Source organism: Ranitomeya variabilis, chromosome 2 (genome assembly GCF_051348905.1).
Source record: "Ranitomeya variabilis isolate aRanVar5 chromosome 2, aRanVar5.hap1, whole genome shotgun sequence".
NCBI lineage: Eukaryota > Metazoa > Chordata > Amphibia > Anura > Dendrobatidae > Ranitomeya > Ranitomeya variabilis.
The window spans coordinates 84328761-84350640 of NC_135233.1; the positions used below are offsets into that span (position 1 = coordinate 84328761).

General features: G+C 47.7%; 1 protein-coding gene across 4 annotated transcripts in view; it reads left to right on the plus strand.

The window, feature by feature from the left end:
- Window positions 1-545: 545 nt before the first annotated feature.
- PAK5 (p21 (RAC1) activated kinase 5) overlaps window positions 546-21880 on the plus strand; it is a 219685-nt gene continuing 198350 nt past the window's right edge. Inside the window, exon 1 of one of the 4 annotated variants that reach the window (XM_077282622.1) lies at window positions 546-788. In XM_077282622.1, coding sequence (XP_077138737.1) covers window positions 665-788 — 124 coding nt within the window. In that variant the 5' untranslated portion in view covers window positions 546-664. Of the gene's footprint in view, window positions 789-19389; window positions 19486-21880 lie in introns of those variants that run through there. The other 3 variants (XM_077282620.1, XM_077282623.1, XM_077282624.1) reach the window with 3 other exon arrangements.

A 21880-nucleotide genomic window follows, 5' to 3' on the forward strand; every position in this document is an offset into this window, starting at 1 on the left:
TGTGATATTAGTACATGTATCAGTATATTATATATGATATATCAGTGTTATTACATGTGTCAGTATATATGATATATCAGTGTGATATTTTACATGTATCAGTATATGATATAGCAGTGTGATATTATTACATGTGTCAGTATATATGATATATCAGTGTGATATTATTACATGTATCAGTATATATGATATAGCAGTGTGATATTATTACATGAATCAGTATATTATATATGATATATCAGTGTTATTATTACATGTATCAGTATATATGATATAGCAGTGTGATATTATTACATGTATCAGTATATATGATATAGCAGTGTGATATTATTACATGAATCAGTATATGATATATCAGTGTGTTATTATTACATGTATCAGTATATATGATATATCAGTGTTATTACATGTATCAGTATATGATATATCAGTGTGTTATTATTACATGTATCAGTATATATGATATATCAGTGTTATTATCACATGTATCAGTGTATATGATATATCAGTGTGATAGATTATGACCGTATCAGCAGGTGGTGCCGGCCGGGGGTCGCGGTGTCGGTGCTCAGCAGCGCCCGCCTCCCGGTTCTGCCCAGCCGCGTTCTGGAGGTCGGGGACGCGCTCCTCTCCGCCGTGCTCTCTCTCTTCTCCCCGTTGTGGGATGGCCGTGGGTCGGGAGCGAGCAGCCTGGGCCGGCACATGCCCGGACCCCGGGGATCAGCGGGAAGATGGCGCTGAGAGCCGAGTGAGCAGGCGGGATGCCACGGATTTCATGACGGCAGCGGGTAGGTGTCCTGTCAGCATCAGCACCAGCGTGAGCGCCGCGTCCTCCCCCTGCAGCCCGCACTGAGCGCTGCTCCGCCGCCGCCGCCTTTTGTTCTCCTCCTCCCTGTGCAGTGTAATTCCGTTGTGTGGCGGCGTCCTCCTCCCGGCACAGCGCTCCGGTGCTGGGTGTGCGGGGCTCTGCTGCATCCCCGGCCCGGAGCCGCTCTCCCCGCAGGATGACCACACATTGCCATCTTGTCATCACCCCGCGTCATGTAGGACTGTGCACTTGTGTGGAGTCCTGGAGTCACAGCCATCACTTTCCCCAGAAGTCTCCTCCTGGCACAGATGTGACCTCTGCCACTGGCTGGTGCCGGCTGCAGTCACCTTGTGCCCCAGTGTCAGTCCCGGGCCTGGTGGCTACATGTGTGTGATGGATGGGGAGTCAGTCCTGCTGATCACCGTCACCTCCTTGCTGATGGTTTAATATTGTCATATCCGGCATGATTAGCGTCCTGTCACTTGCTCTGCCGCTGATGGTTTCCTTTACCGTTAGGTGCTAAGTATAGGAGACATGCTTATCATCTAACGGTATAAAATGCTATCAGCTGTCATGTAGTGATTGGGATCAGCTCCTCTGGTCATATTGTCCTATTTTATGTGTCTGTTTATTATTATTAGTCATAACTATGACTCACTGACATGGCCACATTAGCCATACCCTGCCTGGCCGAATCTGAATACCCTTCACAAGATACAGCAATTTGTTGATAACCCAGGGCACAAGCCCTACAAACTCCCACCTGGCACCCAGGGCACAAGCTCTACAAACTCCCACCTGGCACCCAGGGCACAAGCTCTACAAACTCCCACCTGGCACCCAGGGCACAAGCCCTACAAACTCCCACCTGGCACCCAGGGCACAAGCTCTACAAACTCCCACCTGGCACCCAGGGCACAAGCTCTACAAACTCCCACCTGGCACCCAGGGCACAAGCCCTACAAACTCCCACCTGGCACCCAGGGCACAAGCCCTACAAACTCCCACCTGGCACCCAGGGCACAAGCCCTACAAACTCCCACCTGGCACCCAGGGCACAAGCCCTACAAACTCCCACCTGGCACCCAGGGCACAAGCCCTACAAACTCCCACCTGGCACCCAGGGCACAAGCTCTACAAACTCCCACCTGGCACCCAGGGCACAAGCTCTACAAACTCCCACCTGGCACCCAGGGCACAAGCCCTACAAACTCCCACCTGGCACCCAGGGCACAAGCTCTACAAACTCCCACCTGGCACCCAGGGCACAAGCTCTACAAACTCCCACCTGGCACCCGGGGCACAAGCTCTCCAAACTCCCACCTGGCACCCGGGGCACAAGCTCTCCAAACTCCCACCCGACACCCAGGGCACAAGCTCTACAAACTCCCACCTGGCACCCAGGGCACAAGCCCTACAAACTCCCACCTGGCACCCAGGGCACAAGCTCTACAAACTCCCACCTGGCACCCGGGGCACAAGCTCTACAAACTCCCACCTGGCACCCAGGGCACAAGCCCTGCAAACTCCCACCTGGCACCTGGGAAACAAGCCCTACAAACTCCCACCTGGCACCCGGGGCACAAGCCCTACAAACTGCCACCTGGCACCCGGGGCACAAGCTCTACAAACTCGCACCCGAGGCACAAGCCCTACAAACTCCCACCTGGCACCCAGGCACAAGCCCTACAAACTCCCACCTGGCACCCAGGGCACAAGCCCTACAAACTCCCACCTGGCACCCGGGGCACAAACCCTACAAACTCCCACCTGGCACCCAGGGCACAAGCCCTACAAACTCCCACCTGGCACCCGGGGCACAAACCCTACAAACTCTCACCTGGCACCCAGGGCACAAATCCTGCAAACTCCCACCTGGCACCCGGGGCACAAACCCTACAAACTCCCACCTGGCACCCGGGGCACAAACCCTACAAACTCTCACCTGGCACCCAGGGCACAAATCCTGTAAACTGGCACCTGGGGCACAAGCCCTACAAACTCCCACCTGGCACCCAGGGCACAAATCCTGTAAACTGGCACCTGGGGCACAAGCCCTGCAAACTCCCACCCGGCACCCGGGGCACAAGCCCTGTAAACTCCCACCTGGCACCTGGGAAACAAGCCCTGTAAACTCCCACCTGGTGCCCGGGGCACAAGCCCTGTAAAGTCCCACCTGGCACCCAGGGCACAAGCCCTGCAAACTCTCACCTCGCACCTGGGGCACAAGCCCTGTAAACTCCCACCTGGTGCCTAGGGCACAAGCCCTGTAAACTCCCACCCGGCACCCGGGGCACAAGCCCTGTAAACTCCCACCTGGCACCTGGGAAACAAGCCCTGTAAACTCCCACCTGGCGCCCGGGGCACAAGCCCTGTAAACTCCCACCTGCGCCCGGGGCACAAGCCCTGTAAACTCCGACCTGGCGCCCGGGGCACAAGCCCTGCAAACTCCCGCCTGGCACCCAGAGCATAAGCCCTGCAAACTCCCACCTGGCACCCGGGGCACAAGCCCTGTAAACTCCCACCTGGCACCTGGGGCACAAGCCCTGCAAACTCCCACCTGGCACCCGGGGTACAAGCCCTGTAAACTCCCACCTGGTGCCCGGGGCACAAGTCCTGTAAACTCCCACCTGGCACCCAGGGCACAAGCCCTGCAAACTCTCACCTCGCACCTGGGGCACAAGCCCTGTAAACTCCCACCTGGTGCCTGGGGCACAAGCCCTGTAAACTCCCACCCGGCACCCGGGGCACAAGCCCTGTAAACTCCCACCTGGCGCCCGGGGCACAAGCCCTGTAAACTCCCACCTGGCGCCCGGGGCACAAGCCCTGTAAACTCCCACCTGGCACCCGGGGCACAAGCCCTGTAAACTCCCACCTGGTGCCCGGGGCACAAGCCCTGTAAACTCCCACCTGGCACCCGGGGCACAAGCCCTGTAAACACCCACCTGGCGCCCGGGGCACAAGCCCTGTAAACTCCCACCTGGCACCCGGGGCACAAGCCCTGCAAACTCCCACCTGGCACCCGGAGCACAAGCCCTGCAAACTCCCACCTGGCACCCGGGGCACAAGCCCTGTAAACTCCCACCTGGCACCTGGGGCACAAGCCCTGCAAACTCCCACCTGGCACCCGGGGCACAAGCCCTGTAAACTCCCACCTGGTGCCCGGGGCACAAGCCCTGTAAACTCCCACCTGGCACCCAGGGCACAAGCCCTGCAAACTCTCACCTCGCACCTGGGGCACAAGCCCTGTAAACTCCCACCTGGTGCCTGGGGCACAAGCCCTGTAAACTCCCACCCGGCACCCGGGGCACAAGCCCTGTAAACTCCCACCTGGCACCTGGGAAACAAGCCCTGTAAACTCCCACCTGGCGCCCGGGGCACAAGCCCTGTAAACTCCCACCTGGCGCCCGGGGCACAAGCCCTGTAAACTCCCTCCTGGCACCTGGGAAACAAGCCCTGTAAACTCCCACCTGGCGCCCGGGGCACAAGCCCTGTAAACTCCCACCTGGCACCCGGGGCACAAGCCCTGTAAACTCCCACCTGGTGCCCGGGGCACAAGCCCTGTAAACTCCCACCTGGCGCCCGGGGCACAAGCCCTGTAAACACCCACCTGGCGCCCGGGGCACAAGCCCTGTAAACTCCCACCTGGCACTCGGGGCACAAGCCCTGTAAACTCCCACCTGGCACTCGGGGCACAAGCCCTGTAAACTCCCACCTGGCACCCGGAGCACAAGCCCTGCAAACTCCCACCTGGCACCCGGGGCACAAGCCCTGTAAACTCCCACCTGGCACCCGGGGCACAAGCCCTGCAAACTCCCACCTGGTGCCCGGGGCACAAGCCCTGTAAACTCCCACCTGGCACCCGGGGCACAAGCCCTGCACACTCTCATTTGGCCGTACAGTCGCACCCCGAGTTGCCCTGTGAAAGCAGTTCCTAACCAGCGGGTCACGTACTTCCCATTCATTGCAATGTACCCGTCAGTGTTGCCACTCTTGCGTGATATGTTACTATGTAACCTGTGCGCTCACATCCTGGGCATCGGCCATGTCAGGTAAAACTTTCATCGGTTCCTTAGTTGTCCCTGTTTGTAGGAATCCTGGGTGATAATATGGAGACGGCTGTAGGTGCAGCGTGGGCTGTCGGGCAGCACATAACATCTGCCTGTTCACACAGCAAAATACTGATATATTACTTGGCAGGATTACTATTCAGGGCTCAAGGAAAGTTTGGTCACCATCCTTGTAATGGGATGCATGTTGGTTGTTGCCCATTGCAGAGCCCTGGCCACACTCTTTTATACTTGTTGGCACCCAAATCCCCCAATGGCGGCCGGCCATGTTATGTGCTGTGGGGGAGGGAGGCCCGGTGCCGAATCACTCTACTACCCATCTGGTTTCTTGCCACTTGTCCCCCACATAGAAGGCGGAATTTGGGACAAGTCATGAGGATTTGTGTGGTGCCGGCTCATGCACTGAGCCCACTCCAAACCCGGTGGGTGCCAGCTATTTTACATAGCAGACACTTGCCAATAACTACTGCGATTAGAGGTAGCTCTGATCACGGCAGATTAACCCCTTATACGCTGTGGTGAATTGCAACCTGGCATTTAAGTGGTTAGACAGCCCCCATTGAGCAAACCAATGGGATGTCTAATGGCTCCAATTTGGAACCTTTTTCTCTGGGTTCCCAGGCTGGCTATGCACACCACTGCCTCTCAGGCCACATGCCCTATTGCCCCCTTGCGATACGCAGACCCTACTTTTTCAAAAACAGTTTATAAGAAAGTAGATTAGAGCCATTACTACCGGTGCAGAAGAAACTGACTTATTCTCAGCATTGGAAGTCTTATCCCTCTGCAATGGAGCGCTGGTAACTTTTTGATAATCCTGAGATCCCCACCAATCCAAAGAACAGGTCCTATGTGGGGCACCCCTGAATTCACTGTTTATGGGTCTATGAGAGATAACAGCTACATAGACGGACAATGGAGTGATGGCAGCGCTCTATTCTGACTAGACATTTCACGCGATCAGTGACGGGTCCAGCGGTCGGTCTCAGCAGAAAGTGCTCACCTCTTGTGGATAGGTGATCACATTCAATGATGGGAATAACCCTTCCAGGAATTACATTTGTTTAATGTTTTCTCGCATTGCACTCGTTCGTGTTATATGCTAATGTGACCCCGGCCTAAGGCAGATCCACCCTCCGGCACATCCACAGCTGAAATCAGAGTGTCTGGGATTTCTGCCACAGATTTTTTGTGAAATACTCGTCAGTAGGGTTGAGCGACTTTTCCTTTTTTAGGATCGAGTTGGGTTTTGTGAAACCCGACCTTCTCGAAAGTCGGATCGCGTGAAATCGGCCGATTCTACTGTAAAGTCGGGTTCCGGACCGGAACACGAAACCCAATGCAAGTCAATGTGGATTATATTTTACATTTACTTAGTCTCTCTCTCTCTCTCTCTCTCTCTCTCTCTCCCCCCCCCCCCCCCTGCAAAGCATATGTTGTGTTTGACTGCGGAAATCACTGCAGCCCAAACGGTGATATGGCTCTATGACGCCGCAGAAACCAGGCCGGAACCTATGTCATCACGCTGCCCACACTCCTTAATTGGCTGAAAAAATGGCGGGGAAGGCGTCATACAAAACGCGACTTTGGCGCCAAGATCGCCGACCACGTGGCCGATCCCACGCTGGAGTCGGGTCGGGTTTCACGAAACCCGACTTTGCCAAAAGTCGGCGACTTTTGAAAATGAACGATCCGTTTCGCTCAACCCTACTCGTCAAGATTTGCCTCCAGAACATACAGTGCCTTGCAAAAGTATTCGGTCCCCTAGAACTTTTCCACCTTTTCCCACATATCATGCTTCAAACATAAAGATACCAAATGTAAATTTTTGGTGAAGAATCAACAAGAAGTGGAACACAATTGTGAAGTTGAATGAAATTTATTGGTTATTTTAAACTTTTGTGGAAATTCAAAAACTGAAAAGTGGGGCATGCAATATTATTCGGCCCCTTTACTTTCAGTGCAGCAAACTCAGTCCAGAAGTTCATTGTGGATCTCTGAATGATCCAATGTTGTCCTAAATGCCTAATGATGGTAAATATAATCCACCTGTGTGTAATCAAGTCTCCGTATAAATGCACCTGCTCTGTGATAGTCTCAGGGTTCTGTTTGAAGCACAGAGAGCATCATGAAGACCAAGGAACACAACAGGCAGGTCCGTGATACTGTTGTGGAGAAGTTTAAAGCCGGATTTGGATAAAATATGATTTCCAATACGTTAAACATCCCAAGGAGCACTGTGCAAGCGATCATATTGAAATGGAAGGAGTATCATACCACTGCAAATCTACCAAGACCCGGCCGTCCCTCTAAACTTTCATCTCAAACAAGGAGAAGACTGATCAGAGATGCAGCCAAGAGGCCCATGATCACTCTGGACGAACTGCAGAGATCTACAGCTGAGGTGGGACAGTCTGTCCATAGGACAACAATCAGTCATACACTGCACAAATCTGGCCTTTATGGAAGAGTGGCAAGAAGAAAGCCATTTCTCAAATATATCCATAAAAAGTGTTGTTTAAAGTTTGCAACAAGTCACCTGGGAGACACACCAAACATGTGGAAGAAGGTGCTCTGGTCAGATGAAACCAAAATCAAACTTTTTGGCAACAATGCCAAACGATATGTTTGGCGTAAAGGCAACACAGCTCATCACCTGAACACGCCATCCCCACCGTCAAACATGGTGTAGCAAAAAATGGGTCACAAGGGCCCAGAAAAAACGATCTTCAAGTCCACATGAAACAGTATATATAGGTAACCTTTATTAATCATTAAAAATACAAAAATTTATAGAGAACAGGTAAGGTAAAGTGCCACATGGTGTGCATAGACACTGAACAGACGCATAAGCACACCAGGGGCACACGGAGCCAGGGACGAGAAACACCCGCACTTATCAATAAGCCACCAGAAGGGCTAATACTCCCCATATATAGAAACAGTGTGTGTAAATAGCAAAAAAGGCATATATGTATATGCCTTCTATAATTAGACACGTGAAACACACCTAATTAAATCAAATATGGGATTGTGGTCCAATATATAGAATACCACAGGAGGCATAGTCACGAAATTTTGGGAGAAATATAAGATATAAATTAACTCTTAGTGGGGTGACGGGTGTAAAGCTCCCGGGGTCCGTGCGCCCACCCCGATGCGCGTTTCGGCTCTCACACCTTCTTCAGGGGGCACACACTGTTTCTATATATGGGGAGTATATAGAGCAGGGAGTAGAATTTCAGTGTCTCGATGTACAAAACTGATAGAGACATACCCCAAGCAACTTGCAGCTGTAATCGCAGCAAAAGGTGGCGCAACAAAGTATTAAGTTAAAGGGGCCGAATAATATTGCACGCCCCACTTTTCAGTTTTTGATTTTCCACAAAAATTTAAAATAACCAATAAATTTTGTTCAGCTTCACAATTGTGTTCCACTTGTTGTTGATTCTTCACCAAAAATGTACATTTGGTATCTTTATGCTTGAAGCATGATATGTGGGAAAAGGTTGAAAAGTTCCAGGGGGCCGAATACTTTCGCAAGGCACTGTATGAACATAGGACAATGTAACATAGACATAAAGAGCCACTTAGAACAGATAAAACATTTAAAACGATGCATAAATAGTAGGCAGGTGTGGGAAAAAATGATGCAAAGTAAGAATGCTTTCCAAGGCAGAAGAGTTAATAGTTTTTGATTTAACAAAATGCAGAGTGAATGAACAAAAGAGAAATCTAAATCAAACTAGTATGTGGTGTGTCCGCCCCTTTGCTTTCAGAATAGCATCAAATCATCAATTCCTGTAGATAAATTTGCATACAGTTTTTGAAGGACCTCTATACGGAGGTTGTTCCAAACATCTTGGAGAACTAACCACAGATCTGTGGATGTTGCCTGTGCAAATCTTTCACATTTTTCTGTCTTTTCATATAAACCAGACTGACTCAATGTTAAAATCTGTGGGGGCCAGATCATCACTTTCAGGACTACTTATTCTTCTTTAAGATGAAGATGGTTCTTAATGACATTAGTTGCATGTTTGGGGTCGTTGTCTTGCTGCAGAATAAATTTAGAGCCAATGAGACGCCTCCCTGCTGGTATTATATCAGTATCTACCTGTATTTTTCAGCATTGAAAAATTCAGCATCTTTAATCTTAACCAAATTCTCAAATTAATTTGCTGAAATGCAGCCCCAAACTTGCAAGGACCCTCCACCATGCTTCATTGGTCCTGCAGACGCTAATTATTGTACCACTGTCCCACTCTTTGGCAATCAAACTGCCTTCTGTTAGAGCCAAATATTCCACATTTTCATTCCGCAGTATAGAGCACCTGCTGCCATTTTTCTATACCCCAGTTCCTGTGTTTTCGCACATAGCGGAGTTGCTTGGCCTTGTAACAATGTTGAATATTTGGCTTTTTGCCCATAATTCTCATCTGATGGCACTGCTGGACATTCTTAATTTTCAAAGTGAAGAAAGTAAAATGTGTCTTTCATCTACTGCAATAAAGGGGTTGTCTACTACTTGGGAAATCCCTTCTCAATCCTCTGTTTGTCCTTGTTACCATAAAAATACCTATACTCCCCTCCGGTGCCAGGGTTGTTCCTGCGGTGTTGGCACTCTCATTCCCGGGGCTCACGTGAGGTTGTTGTGACACGTGAGCCTTGCGTCGGGTTCACTGTCCCCATCTTCGGACATATTTAACATCAACAGGAAGTCCGGGCTACGGCTGCTCTCTGACTTCCTCTTGATGTTTGATTTGTCCAAATGTGGGAACATGAGTCCAGCACTGATTGGACTCATGTGTCACAACAACTTCATGTGAGCCCCGGGAACGCGAGTGCTGACACCACTGGAACAACCCTGGCACTGGAGGGGAGTATAGGTGTTTTATTTCACTGGGGCCAAACATGAGGAATGTCTTAGTAATGGACAACCCCTTCAAAGGGAACCTGTCACCACGTTTTTGGAAGATGGGATAAAAATAGCGTTAAATAGGGGCAGAGGTGGGCGTTACATTAGTGTGTGTGTTATGCGTTTATTACCCACCTAAGTTGCCGAAATAACTTTGCAAAGTCTCCGTTTTCGCCTGTCAATCAGGCTGGTCAGGTCACATGGGCGTTGTCTTCCCCCAGATTTGGCGTAGTTTTCCGTTGGTGGCGTAGTGGTGTGCGCATGCCCAAAGTCCGGAATCCTCTTCCAGGGGATTTAAAATAGCGCGGTGTTCGTTATTGCATTGGTGATCGGTGGGCGCGGCCATCTTCCTTTGGCCGCGCGTGCGCAGAAGCGGCGCTCTGCTGGCCGCGGCTTCAGGAAAATGGCCGCGGGATGCCGCGCGTGCGCAGATGGATATCGCGGCGGCCATTTTCCTGAAGCCGCGGCCAGCAGAGCGCCGCTTCTGCGCACGCGCGGCCAAAGGAAGATGGCCGCGCCCACCGATCACCAATGCAATAACGAACACCGCGCTATTTTAAATCCCCTGGAAGAGGATTCCGGACTTTGGGCATGCGCACACCACTACGCCACCAACGGAAAACTACGCCAAATCTGGGGGAAGACAACGCCCATGCGACCTGACCAGCCTGATTGACAGGCGAAAACGGAGACTTTGCAAAGTTATTTCGGCAACTTAGGTGGGTAATAAACGCATAACACACACACTAATGTAACGCCCACCTCTGCCACTATTTAACGCTATTTTTATCCCATCTTCCAAAAACGTGGTGACAGGTTCCCTTTAAGTTCCCTTGGTCGACCACTGCATCTACCACTGCATCTACGGTTCTGAACATTGCCAATTTCCTGGCATCCTAAATGCTAAGAATATAAGCATATACTTATCTACCATACGTGCCATCAGCGAGGTGTCTGGCTCCAAATTTATTCTGCAGCAGGACAACGCCAAACATACAACTAATGTCATTAACCCCTTAAGCCCCAAGGGTGGTTTGCAAGTTAATGACCGGGCCAATTTTTACAATTCTGACCACTGTCCCTCTATGAGGTTATAACTCTAGAACGCTTCAACGGATCCTGATGATTCTGACTGTGTTTTCTCGTGACATATCGTACTTCATGATAGTGGTAAAATGTATTCGATAAGACTTGCGTTTATTTGTGAAAAAAATGGAAATTTGGCGAAAATTTTGCAATTTTCCAACGTTGAATTTTTATGCCCTTAAATCACAGAAATACTTAATAAATAACATTTCCCATATGTCTACTTTACATCAGCACAATTTTGGAACCAACATTTTTTTTTGTTAGGGAGTTATAGGGGTTAAAAGTTGACCAGCAATTTCTCATTTTTACAACACCATTTTTTTTAGGGACCACATCTCATTTGAAGTCATTTTGAGGGGTCTATATGATAGAAAATAACCAAGTGTGACACCATTCTAAAAACTGCACCCCTTAAGGTGCTCAAAACCACATTCAAGAAGTTTATTAACCCTTCAGGTGTTTCCAGGAGTTTTTGGAATGTTTAAATAAAAATGAACATTTAACACAAAATTTACTTCAGCTCCAATTTGTTTTATTTTACCAAGGGTAACAGGAGAAAATGGACCCCAAAAGTTGTACAATTTGTCCTGAGTATGCCGGTACCCCATATGTGGGGGTAAACCACTGTTTGGGCGCATGGCAGAGCTCGGAAGGGAAGGAGCACTATTTGACTTTTCGCTGCAAAATTGACTGGAATTGAGATGGGACGCCATGTTACGTTTGGAGAGCTCCTGATGTGCCTAAACATTGAAACCCCCCACAAGTGACACCATTTTGGAAAGTAGACCCCCTAAGGAACTTATCTAGATGTGTGGTGAGCACTTTGACCCACCAAGTGCTTCACAGAAGTTTATAACGCAGAGCCGTAAAAATAAAAAATCATATTTTTTCACAAAAATGATCTTTTCGCCCCAATTTTTTATTTTCCCAAGGGTAAGAGAAGAAATTGGACTCCAACAGATGTTGTGCAATTTGTCCTGAGTATGCTGATACCCCATATATGGGGGTAAACCACCGTTTGGGCACATGGCAGAGCTCGGAAGTGAAGGAGCGCCGTTTGACTTTTCAATGCAAAATTGACTGGAATTGAGATGGGACGCCATGTTGCGTTTGGAGAGCCACTGATGTGCCTAAACATTGAAACCCCCCAAAAGTGACACCATTTTGGAAAGTAGACCCCCCTAAGGAACTTATCTAGATGTGTTGTGAGAGCTTTGAACTCCCAAGTGTTTCACTACAATTTATAATGCAGAGCAGTGAAAATGAAAATTATTTTTTTTCCCACAAAAATTATTTTTTAGCCCCCAGTTTTATATTTTTCCAAGGGTAACAAGAGAAATTGGACCCCAAAATTTGTTGTCCAATTTGTCCTGAGTACGCTGATACCCCATATGTGGGGGGAACCACCGTTTGGGCGCATGGCAGAGCTCGGAAGGGAAGGAGCGCCATTTGGAATGCAGACTTAGATGGAATGGTCTGCAGGCGTCACATTGCGTTTGCAGAGCCCCTAATGTACCCAAACAGTAGAAACCCCCCACAAGTGACCCCATATTGGAAACTACACCCCCCAAGGAACTTATCTAGATGTGTTGTGAGAACTTTGAACCCCCAAAGTGTTTCACTACAGTTTATAATGCAGAGCCGTAAAAATAAAAAATCATTATTTTTCCACAAAAATTATTTTTTAGCCCCCAGTTTAGTATTTTCCCAAGGGTATGAGGAGAAATTGGACCCCAAAAGTTGTTGTCCAATTTGTCCTGAGTACGCTGATACCCCGTATGTTGGGGTAAACCCGTTTGGGCACACGGGAGAGCTCGGAAGGGAAGGAGCACTGTTTTACTTTTTTAACGCAGAATTGCCTGGAATTGAGATCGGACGCCATGTCACGTTTGGAGAGCCCCTGATGTCCTTAAACAGTGGAAACCCCCAATTCTAACTGAAACCCTAACCCTAGCCCCAACCCTAACCCTAGCCCCAACCCTAACCCTAGCCTTAACCCTAACCCTAGCCCTATCCCTAACCCTAGCCCTAACCCTAATGGGAAAATGGAAATAAATAAAACATTTTAATGTTACTATTTTTCCCTAACTAAGGGGGTAATGAAGGGGGGTTTGATTTACTATTTATAGCGTTTTTTTAGCGGATTTTTATGATTGGCAGCCGTCACACACTAAAAGAAGCTTTTTATTGCAAAAAATAGTTTTTGCGTCTCCACATTTTGAGAGTTATAATTTTTCCATATTTTGGTCCACAGAGTCATGTGAGGTCTTGTTTTTTGCGGGACGAGTTGACGTTTTATTGGTATTTTCGGGCACGTGACATTTTTTGATCGCTTTTTATTCCGATTTTTGTGAGGCAGAATGACCAAAAACCAGCTATTCATGAATTTCTTTTTTGGGGGGGCGTTTATACCGTTCCATGTTTGGTAAAATTGATAAAGCAGTTTTATTCTTCAGATCAGAACGATTACAGCGATACCTCATTTATATCATTTTTTTTATGTTTTGGCGCTTTTATACGATAAAAACTATTTTATAGAAAAAATAATTATTTTTGCATCGCTTTATTCTGAGGACTATAACTTTTTTATTTTTTCGCTGATGATGCTATATGGCAACTCGTTTTTTGTGGGACAAGGTGACGTTTTCAGCGGTACCATGGTTATTTATATCCGTCTTTTTGATCGCGTGTTATTCCACTTTTTGTTCGGCGGTATGATAATAAAGCGTTATTTTTTGCCTCGTTTTTTTTTTTTAACCGCCTTCACTGAAGGGGTTAACTAGTGGGACAGTTTTATAGGTGGGGTCGTTACGGACGCGGCCATACTAAATATGTGTACTTTTATTGTTTTTTTTTTATTATTTAGATAAAGAAATGTATTTATGGGATTTTTTTTTTTTTACACATGTGAATATTTTTTTTTTTACTTTATAACATGGCCTGGGGGGGCATCATGTTATAGGGTCAGATCGCTGATCTGTCACTTTGCAGAGCACTGTGTCAGATCAGCGATCTGACGTGCAGGGCTGCAGGCTTACCAGCGCTTGCTCTGAGCAGGCGCTGGTAAGCCACCTCCCTACAGGACCTGGATGTAGCCCCGTGGCCATTTTGGATCTGGGGCCTGCAGGGAGGAGACGCTCGGTACAAGGTGGGCACATCGCCTTGTACCGAGGGTCTCAGGGAAGCCTGCAGGGGGCCCCCTCCCTGCACGATGCTTCCCTGTACCGCCGGAACGCTGCGATCATGTTTGATCGCAGTGTTCCGGGGGGTTAATGTGCCAGGAATGGTCCGTGACATAGTGCCGGATGTCAGCTGCGATAGTCAGCTGACACCCGGCCGTGATCGGCAACGCTCCCCCCGTGAGCGCGGCTGATTGCATATGACCTACTATCCCGTCACTGGGAATTAAGTCCCAGGTCACCTCGACGGGATAGTACGTCATATGGGATTAAGGGGTTAAGAGCTAAGTTTAGTATAAATAAGATCAAGAAGTCCTGGAAGTGATGATATGGCCACCACAGAGGCCAGACATTGACGTCATCAAGTCTGAGTGGGATTACATGAAAGCACAGGATTGCACAATCCTACATCCACAGAAGATCTGTGGTTAGTTCTCCAAGATGTTTGGAACAACTTCCCTGTTGAGAGCCTTCAAAAACTGTGGACAAGTCTACCTAGAAGAACTGAAGCAGTTTTAAAAGCAAATAGTGGTGACACCAGATATTAGATTTCTTCTTCGTTCAGTCTCTTTCCATTTTGTTAATTGATTCAAATAAACTATCACTTCTATTTTGGAAAGCATTTTTCCTCACCTGCCTAAAACCTTTCCATGGTTCAGTAGAAATTAGCCTAGAATGTTAATGCTGCCATACACATGAGATAAAAGTTGTCGAAACTTGCTGATGTAAGCAGAATGGACCTACTATCTAATGTGTATGGGGGTCTTCCTATTCTCCCATGACAGATGATGTCAGGAAAGTGAAGGAACCAGCCCATTGAATTTCAGCGTGAAGATAATCCGCTGCCAGAAGAGAACTCGAGTGCTCGGCCGACCCAAGAATTCCTGTATATTGGGGAGTAGGGAGACCGGACCGACAGCTAGCTAATGTATATGGGGGATTTTAATGTAGCAATTTCCTGAATATTAGACTCCTGGCATTTTATATAGCCATCTGAAAATAATTTGTGTATAAACATTATGCTCTGATGTCAGAACCTGGTGAATATACAGAGTTGGGCGACTCTTCACAGGCGCTACTCATCTCTTTCTACATTCTTCAGCTGCAGTGTTTGCTACGCAGTTCATTGTCCAAACTGCTGCTAAACAATAAGGTTCACACCTGAGATGCTGAAGTCCTCCACAGAGGAAGGATAAGGCCTCTTTCACACTTCAGTCTTTTTGTTTCAGTCAAATTCCATCGTTTTGTGAAAAAAACCCGGATCCAGCGAATGACCGCTGGATCCGTCATTTTCTCATAGACTTGTATTAGCGACGGATTACGACGGATGGCCTCACGTTTTGTCCGTCGTGCACTGGATCCGTCGGAATTTGTTTATCCGTCGTCTGGAGAGGATGGATAAAGTAACTTTTTTTGTCTGCGTCGAAAAGTCGGACAGCGACGGATCCAGCGGCGTCCGTCATTGGCTAGAATGGAAGCCTATGGGCGCAGGATCCGTCGCTGTCCGTCAAATTACGGAATCCAGCTACGCATTCTGTTTTTTTTACACTGAGCATGCTCCAAATCTGTATTTAGTAGCCAATTGGCCAGACAGCCCCAAATCTATATAAATGTGGCTTCATTTCTCAATGTGCCAGCAAGAAGCCTGCCAGCAACCTGCCTGATGGATAGATGCATAGATGGTCACAATATTTGCTAGAACTCCTTCCATTTCTGCCACTTGCTCTATAACCTCTCAAAGATGGGGTGTTAACACAGTCAATATATAGGTTTCCATTATTTTCCAGTAGCCAATCACATTTGGGAGCCTCCCATTTGGGGATATGAAAAAAACGGATCCGTCGAAAAATTGGACGAAACGGATGAAAAAAACGATGCGATGTGACAGATGCAACGGATCTGTTTTTTTGGATGGATCCGCTATACGGATCAGTCGAAAAACCGGATCCGTTGTTTCCGTTTTTCACTATTTTTGACAGATCCGTCGCAATGATGGATTTTGACTGACACCAGAAGACTGAAGTGTGAAAGAGGCCTAACTGGTGTACAGGAGAACCCTTCTTTCGGTGTGTTCAGGACACGCTGTGAACTCTCCATCTGGATTTTCCAGTGTGTTACAGTAGCAGAGTTGAGGATATTTTATGAAATCTTTACTAAACATCAACATTTGGAAATCCTGCAATTTTAATACTGGCTATTGGAACGGTCCCCTGTTGTGATTGGTGGATTCTATGTAATTAGCTGTGTATATAGAGGTGTTACATGTCATTCCAATCCTGCCTCTGATCATGAGTCTGCTGAAAACTCCTCCTAAAAGGACAGGAATTATGAGTCTAAAAAAGCCCCAGTGGTCAGTATCAAAATTGCAAGACTACTACCGTAATTTTTTTTTTTTTTAATAAAGATTTTGATATGAGAAAAACAAACATTGACATTTAAAAAAAAATACGTGTCACAAAAAAAAAAACAGTTTTAACAATAGTTTGTTTTTCTGATGACGCATTCCTTGTAAGCGTAAACTGACTGGGGATGCAAAGAAGTTATTCTGTTGGAAGAAGTTATCACTTATCCACATGATAGGTGATAACTTTTAGTTTAGTGGGGATCCGACGTCTGGGATCCTCGCTGATCGCTAGAATGGGGGCACTTTTATACACATCAGCATGGAGAGTCAGCGCACATTTCACCACCCTTCTATTCATTCGCTATTGGACTGCCAGAGCGCTGTATTAAAGCACCACTCCAGCGTTGTTGTTTTTTTGCACCGCCAGAGTGGTGCTTTAAATGTAAATAACCTGTCTGATACTGGTGTTTCCATCTGTTTTTGCAGCCACTCCAGTCCGTCTCTGGCAAAAAGTGACATGACGGATGCTCCAGGGTTTCATGGAGCTGCATGGAGGCCACTTTTCAATACAAGTCTATGACAGCCTCGTTCTTGGCTCATTCTGGCTCTCATAGACTTGTATTGAGAGCTTGTGACATAGTTTTTGACTTCTGGCCAGTCAGAAGCTGCGCTTATAAGATGGCGCTGCGGGACCAGAGCGGCTCCAGAAAAATGGTGAAGACACCGGAGGTTGAGTATATGACTAGGGGCAGAGGGCTTACATTTAAAGCGCCAATCCAGCTGTGAAGGAAAACAAACCTGCTGGAGTGGTGCTTTAAGCTTTCTCTGGTATCCCCATAAGGAACAAATGGAGCGATTATCGAGCAAGGGAGTTAATTTGCCCTGTTCTGGCAGTTAGTGGTGGTCCCAGCAGTCAGAGCCCACCAATGTAAAAGTTATCATCTACTCTATGGATTGGTGATAATTTGTTCTAAGCCAACAACCCATTTAGCGGAGTTATCCAGGACTAAAGTTGTAAACTGGTTAGCGACTACCTGCCTCTTGTATCCTGCACCAGCTCAGAGTGGTCCCTGACCGCTCCTGCCGGCGATTCATCAGCAGAGCAGCTCTTGTTCTGGCTTTTGTGTTGATGGTGCGTCACTACCAACATCATGCTGATTGACACCTTGCATCCCGCAGTTATGAGCCAGCTGTCATATTCAGCATGATGTCGGCAGTCACACCCCATCAACAGAGTAGAGTGAAACCGGGAGTATGGGTTCAAATCTGCGCTGCTGATAAAGATGGATGGCGGACGATACTCTTCAAAGCTTTATTTCAAACATGTTAATAGTCAATGCGTTTCGGGTCATACAGGACCTCTTCCTCAGGACAAAACCTTACAGAGTAGAGTTGAAGAGAAGCCACTGCTCTTTCGATGTGACATCAGTGGAAGCTACAGAATCGCCGACAGTGACCATTATGTGCCACAGAGATCTGCGCTGGGGAGAACGGACAAGTAGTTAGCAGCTACCTGCCTGTTAGTGCTTAGGTCCGTAGTAAAAAACGAATATGGTTCTGGATAAACCCTTTTACGATATTTATTAATGGCATGAGAGTGTATCCAGATTCTTTCTCCAGAAATTCACCCATTTCCATTATTTCTGCAATGTAATTTGCAACACGCAAAAAACAGGTGTTTGGTGTTTCTACTGAAGCCAGTCAATCCCATGTGAACATACCCGAACTCTTCAAAAAGAGGTTCTGCAGCTGCTGAAGAGTAAACATCAGAAATAATTTGCTGCTTACTATATATTATTATAGTTGAATGAGTTGTATAAATGTACTGCAGTATTGTCCTTATAGTCATCTTAGTTCTTCGTGACTTCTAACACTTCCATAATTTATAGTATGTAACTCTTTATCCCATTTTGTCACATTCTGTCGGTCAGGAGATGACTTCACCATTTGGAGTCACCTTATTAACCCACCCGACTTAATCTCCAGACGCTGCCATCAGGGCAGGCAAACTAGGCAGTTACTGTGAATTATTTTCTATGGGGCTGCATTGTACCCTATAGAGGCTGCATTATGCTGTATGGGGGCTGCATTGTACTTTATGGGGGCTGCATTATACTATATGGGTAGTGATGGGTAAACCCCTAGATCTTTGGGTCTAGTGGGTTTGGCCGAACCGTTAAAAAAAAAAAAAGAAAAAAAAGTTTGGTTTGGGTACCAGAACAGTACCCAAACCAGGACCCCATTCACATGAATGGGGGGGCCTGTACATCCAGTGTTTGCCACGCTGTCATGTTCATGACAGTGCGGCAAACACTGGCTCTTATCGGCTGTAAGATCATTACCGCCAGTCAGAGAGCCGCGGTTCCCGCACTGTCAGAAGACAGCTCCAGCCAGCAGCTGTGATCAGAGGTAAAAAGTTTACCTCCAGTCAGCATTGGCTGGTGAGACTACTACTCCTATTGGCCTAAGCCTGATCTCAGCGCATGTAAATATAACTGAAATGTTTGTGTGCAATATGTCAAGTTCTCCCCAGGACCCCACTGCATCTAAAACAGACCCTGGCTGCCAATCACTGTATATGACCTACGTTACCCTGTTGTATAAGAGCTGACCCCCTGGGGCTGGCTGCGGGTTCTATGTGCAGTAGGGGACGACCTTATACATTTATTTCTTATGAATAGTGTAAACAAATAAAGCGTTCTTTTCACTGTGACTGGTAACCGTTTCGGGCTGTCCTGTGGAATAGCAGAGCGGTGCGGGCCTCCATATGGCCTCCTTACAATGTTTGCAGCGCTCCCACATGCTCCTATGGATTGTAGGCTTCTCTCTGGGCTGCCTGGAAGCCCCCCAGTTGTCTGTTGCCTCCCATCCTTTTTTTTGATTGCACAGTTGACTTGTTTCCGTGGTGATGGGAAGCGACTATTAAATTGAACAGATGGCTTCAGATTATCAGGGTCAGGCTCCACAAATCCTGTTTTTTTAGTGAAAGTTATGGTTATCTGACAATAGCTGTCTTTGATACCAGATCCTGCCTCTAGAAAGTGTTACCAATCGTTCTTAGACTACAAGCACTGTCGGTATGTACCACATTCCTCCCTTTACTTTGCACCTATAAATAATTGAATGCATGTACTTTGTGACTTAGAAGTAGTATGTGGGCCAATGATCGCTCATGCATACCGCCTGGCAAACATAGCGCTACGATCCGCTGCATGCTGTGTAATAGCAGAATAATGGAAAATGGACAAAACACCGTCCACTTAGGATTCGTGCACATGGGAAGATGCCTGGACGGCAGCACATGGGGGTTATGTGGCTCCTTAGTATCCTTATATATAGCTCTGCATATTCGATATCCAATGGGCCGCGCCAAGATCTGTTCTGTTGGAGCCGTAGACGATGTGATAGGAAAGAACTCTGTGTTTCTATAGTAAGTCAGAGACTAATGCAGCTCCGTGTAAGCCATATCTCAAAAGGTACATTACTGAGCTGTAACATGGCTTCACACGAGTCCTAATTAGTGATGAGCGAGGGTACTTGTTGCTCGGGTTTTCCAGAGCACGCTCGGGTGATCTCCGAGTATTTGTGACTGCTTGGAGATTTCGTTTTCCTTGCCGCAGCTGTATGATTTATAGCTACTAGCCAGGCTGAGTACATGTGGGGGTTGCCTGGTTGCTAGGGAATCCCCACATGTACTCAGGCTGTCCAGCAGCCATAAATCATGCAGCTGAGGCAAGGAAAACTAAATCTCCGAGCAGTCACAAATACTCGGAGACCACCTGAGCGTGCTCTGGAAAACACGAGGAACGAGTATATTCGCTCACAACTAGTCCTAATCCTTTCTACAAGACAATATTCCTTTTTTTTTTTTATAGGAAGTTAGCAATTTAACATATAGAAGACATCAGTAAAAAAAATCATATTTTTGCCATGTAAAAACGCAGCATTTTAAATTTCCATCAAAGTACGGTAGATGGGATTCGTAAAAATTTCATGACCACTGTGCTTTATTTTCTTTTTTACTCAGCCAAACTGACCTGCGATGTGTGTTTCCAATCCTCAGGATGTCAATTTCTCCTTCGGGTACGCAGAGTTTTCTGCGCGGATTTTGCCTATAGACTTTCATTAGATGCGTAAAAGCTGCAGGTAAAAGATGCGCATGCATCAAAAATGCGATAAAACCGCATGGAAAAAAAAAACTCAAGGAAAAAAGCAAGTGACCTAATTTATATAATAGGTGCAGAAAATCTGCAGCATCAAAAACTCTCCAAAAGCTCATTGTGGGAACATAGCCTTAGGAGTCAGCATAACATCAGATGTAATGCCATCCAAGGAAGTTGTAGGTCTAACCCTGTAATAATTAGCACTCTTTAGGATATATGTTCATTGCCAAGTAGTTTTCTAGCCTGATAGCTTCAATCTGATAGTGAAGCTGAGAGATGACAGTGGGAGCCATGGCCCCTAGTCTGGCAGTCAGTAAGGTTTCAGTACCTGGACCCCAGTGATGAGCACAATCCATCTGTATGACATGTGTATAATGTGCACTCGTAAAACTATTAACGATTGATTTAAAAAGTAGAACCACAATTAGGATTACCGTAAAGTCAACTTCTTCATTAATTGATCCATCATAAGCTGTAGTTAATTTCCCTACAATGTTTTACTTGTATATAGTATTCACACTGATTTGTAGCCCACTCCTGTAGTCACTACAAGACGCACCACTTAAAAGGGAACTCTGGACAGATAAAACTGTATTCCTATTGATATAACGTAGTAATTAAAGGCTTTCATCCATAGTGCTGCTTCTGCACAGCTTCCTGGTGACAGGACCATGGAGGAAAGCTCTGGCTTCACACCTGTGAATTAGCAGCCAGAATAGATCACGGGGTCAGGCAGGAAGAGCACAGGGTCGGGGCAGGCAGAGCACAGGGTCGGGGCAGGCAGAGCACAGGGTCGGGGCAGGCAGAGCACAGGGTCGGGGCAGGCAGAGCACAGGTTCGGGTCAGGCAGAGCACAGGGTCGGGTCAGGCAGAGCACAGGGTCGGGGCAGGCAGAGCACAGGGTCGGGGCAGGCAGAGCACAGGGTCGGGGCAGGCAGAGCACAGGGTCGGGGCAGGCAGAGCACAGGGTCGGGGCAGGCAGAGCACAGGGTCGGGGCAGGCAGAGCACAGGGTCGGGGCAGGCAGAGCACAGGGTCGGGGCAGGCAGAGCACAGGTTCGGGTCAGGCAGAGCACAGGGTCGGGTCAGGCAGAGCACAGGGTCGGGTCAGGCAGAGCACAGGGTCGGGGCAGGCAGAGCACAGGGTCGGGGCAGGCAGAGCACAGGGTCGGGTCAGGCAGAGCACAGGGTCGGGGCAGGCAGAGCACAGGGTCGGCCTTGCAGAGCACAGGGTCGGCCAGGCAGAGCACAGGGTGGCCAGGCAGAGCACGGGGTCGCTAAGGCAGAGCAGAGGGTCAGGGCAGGCAGAG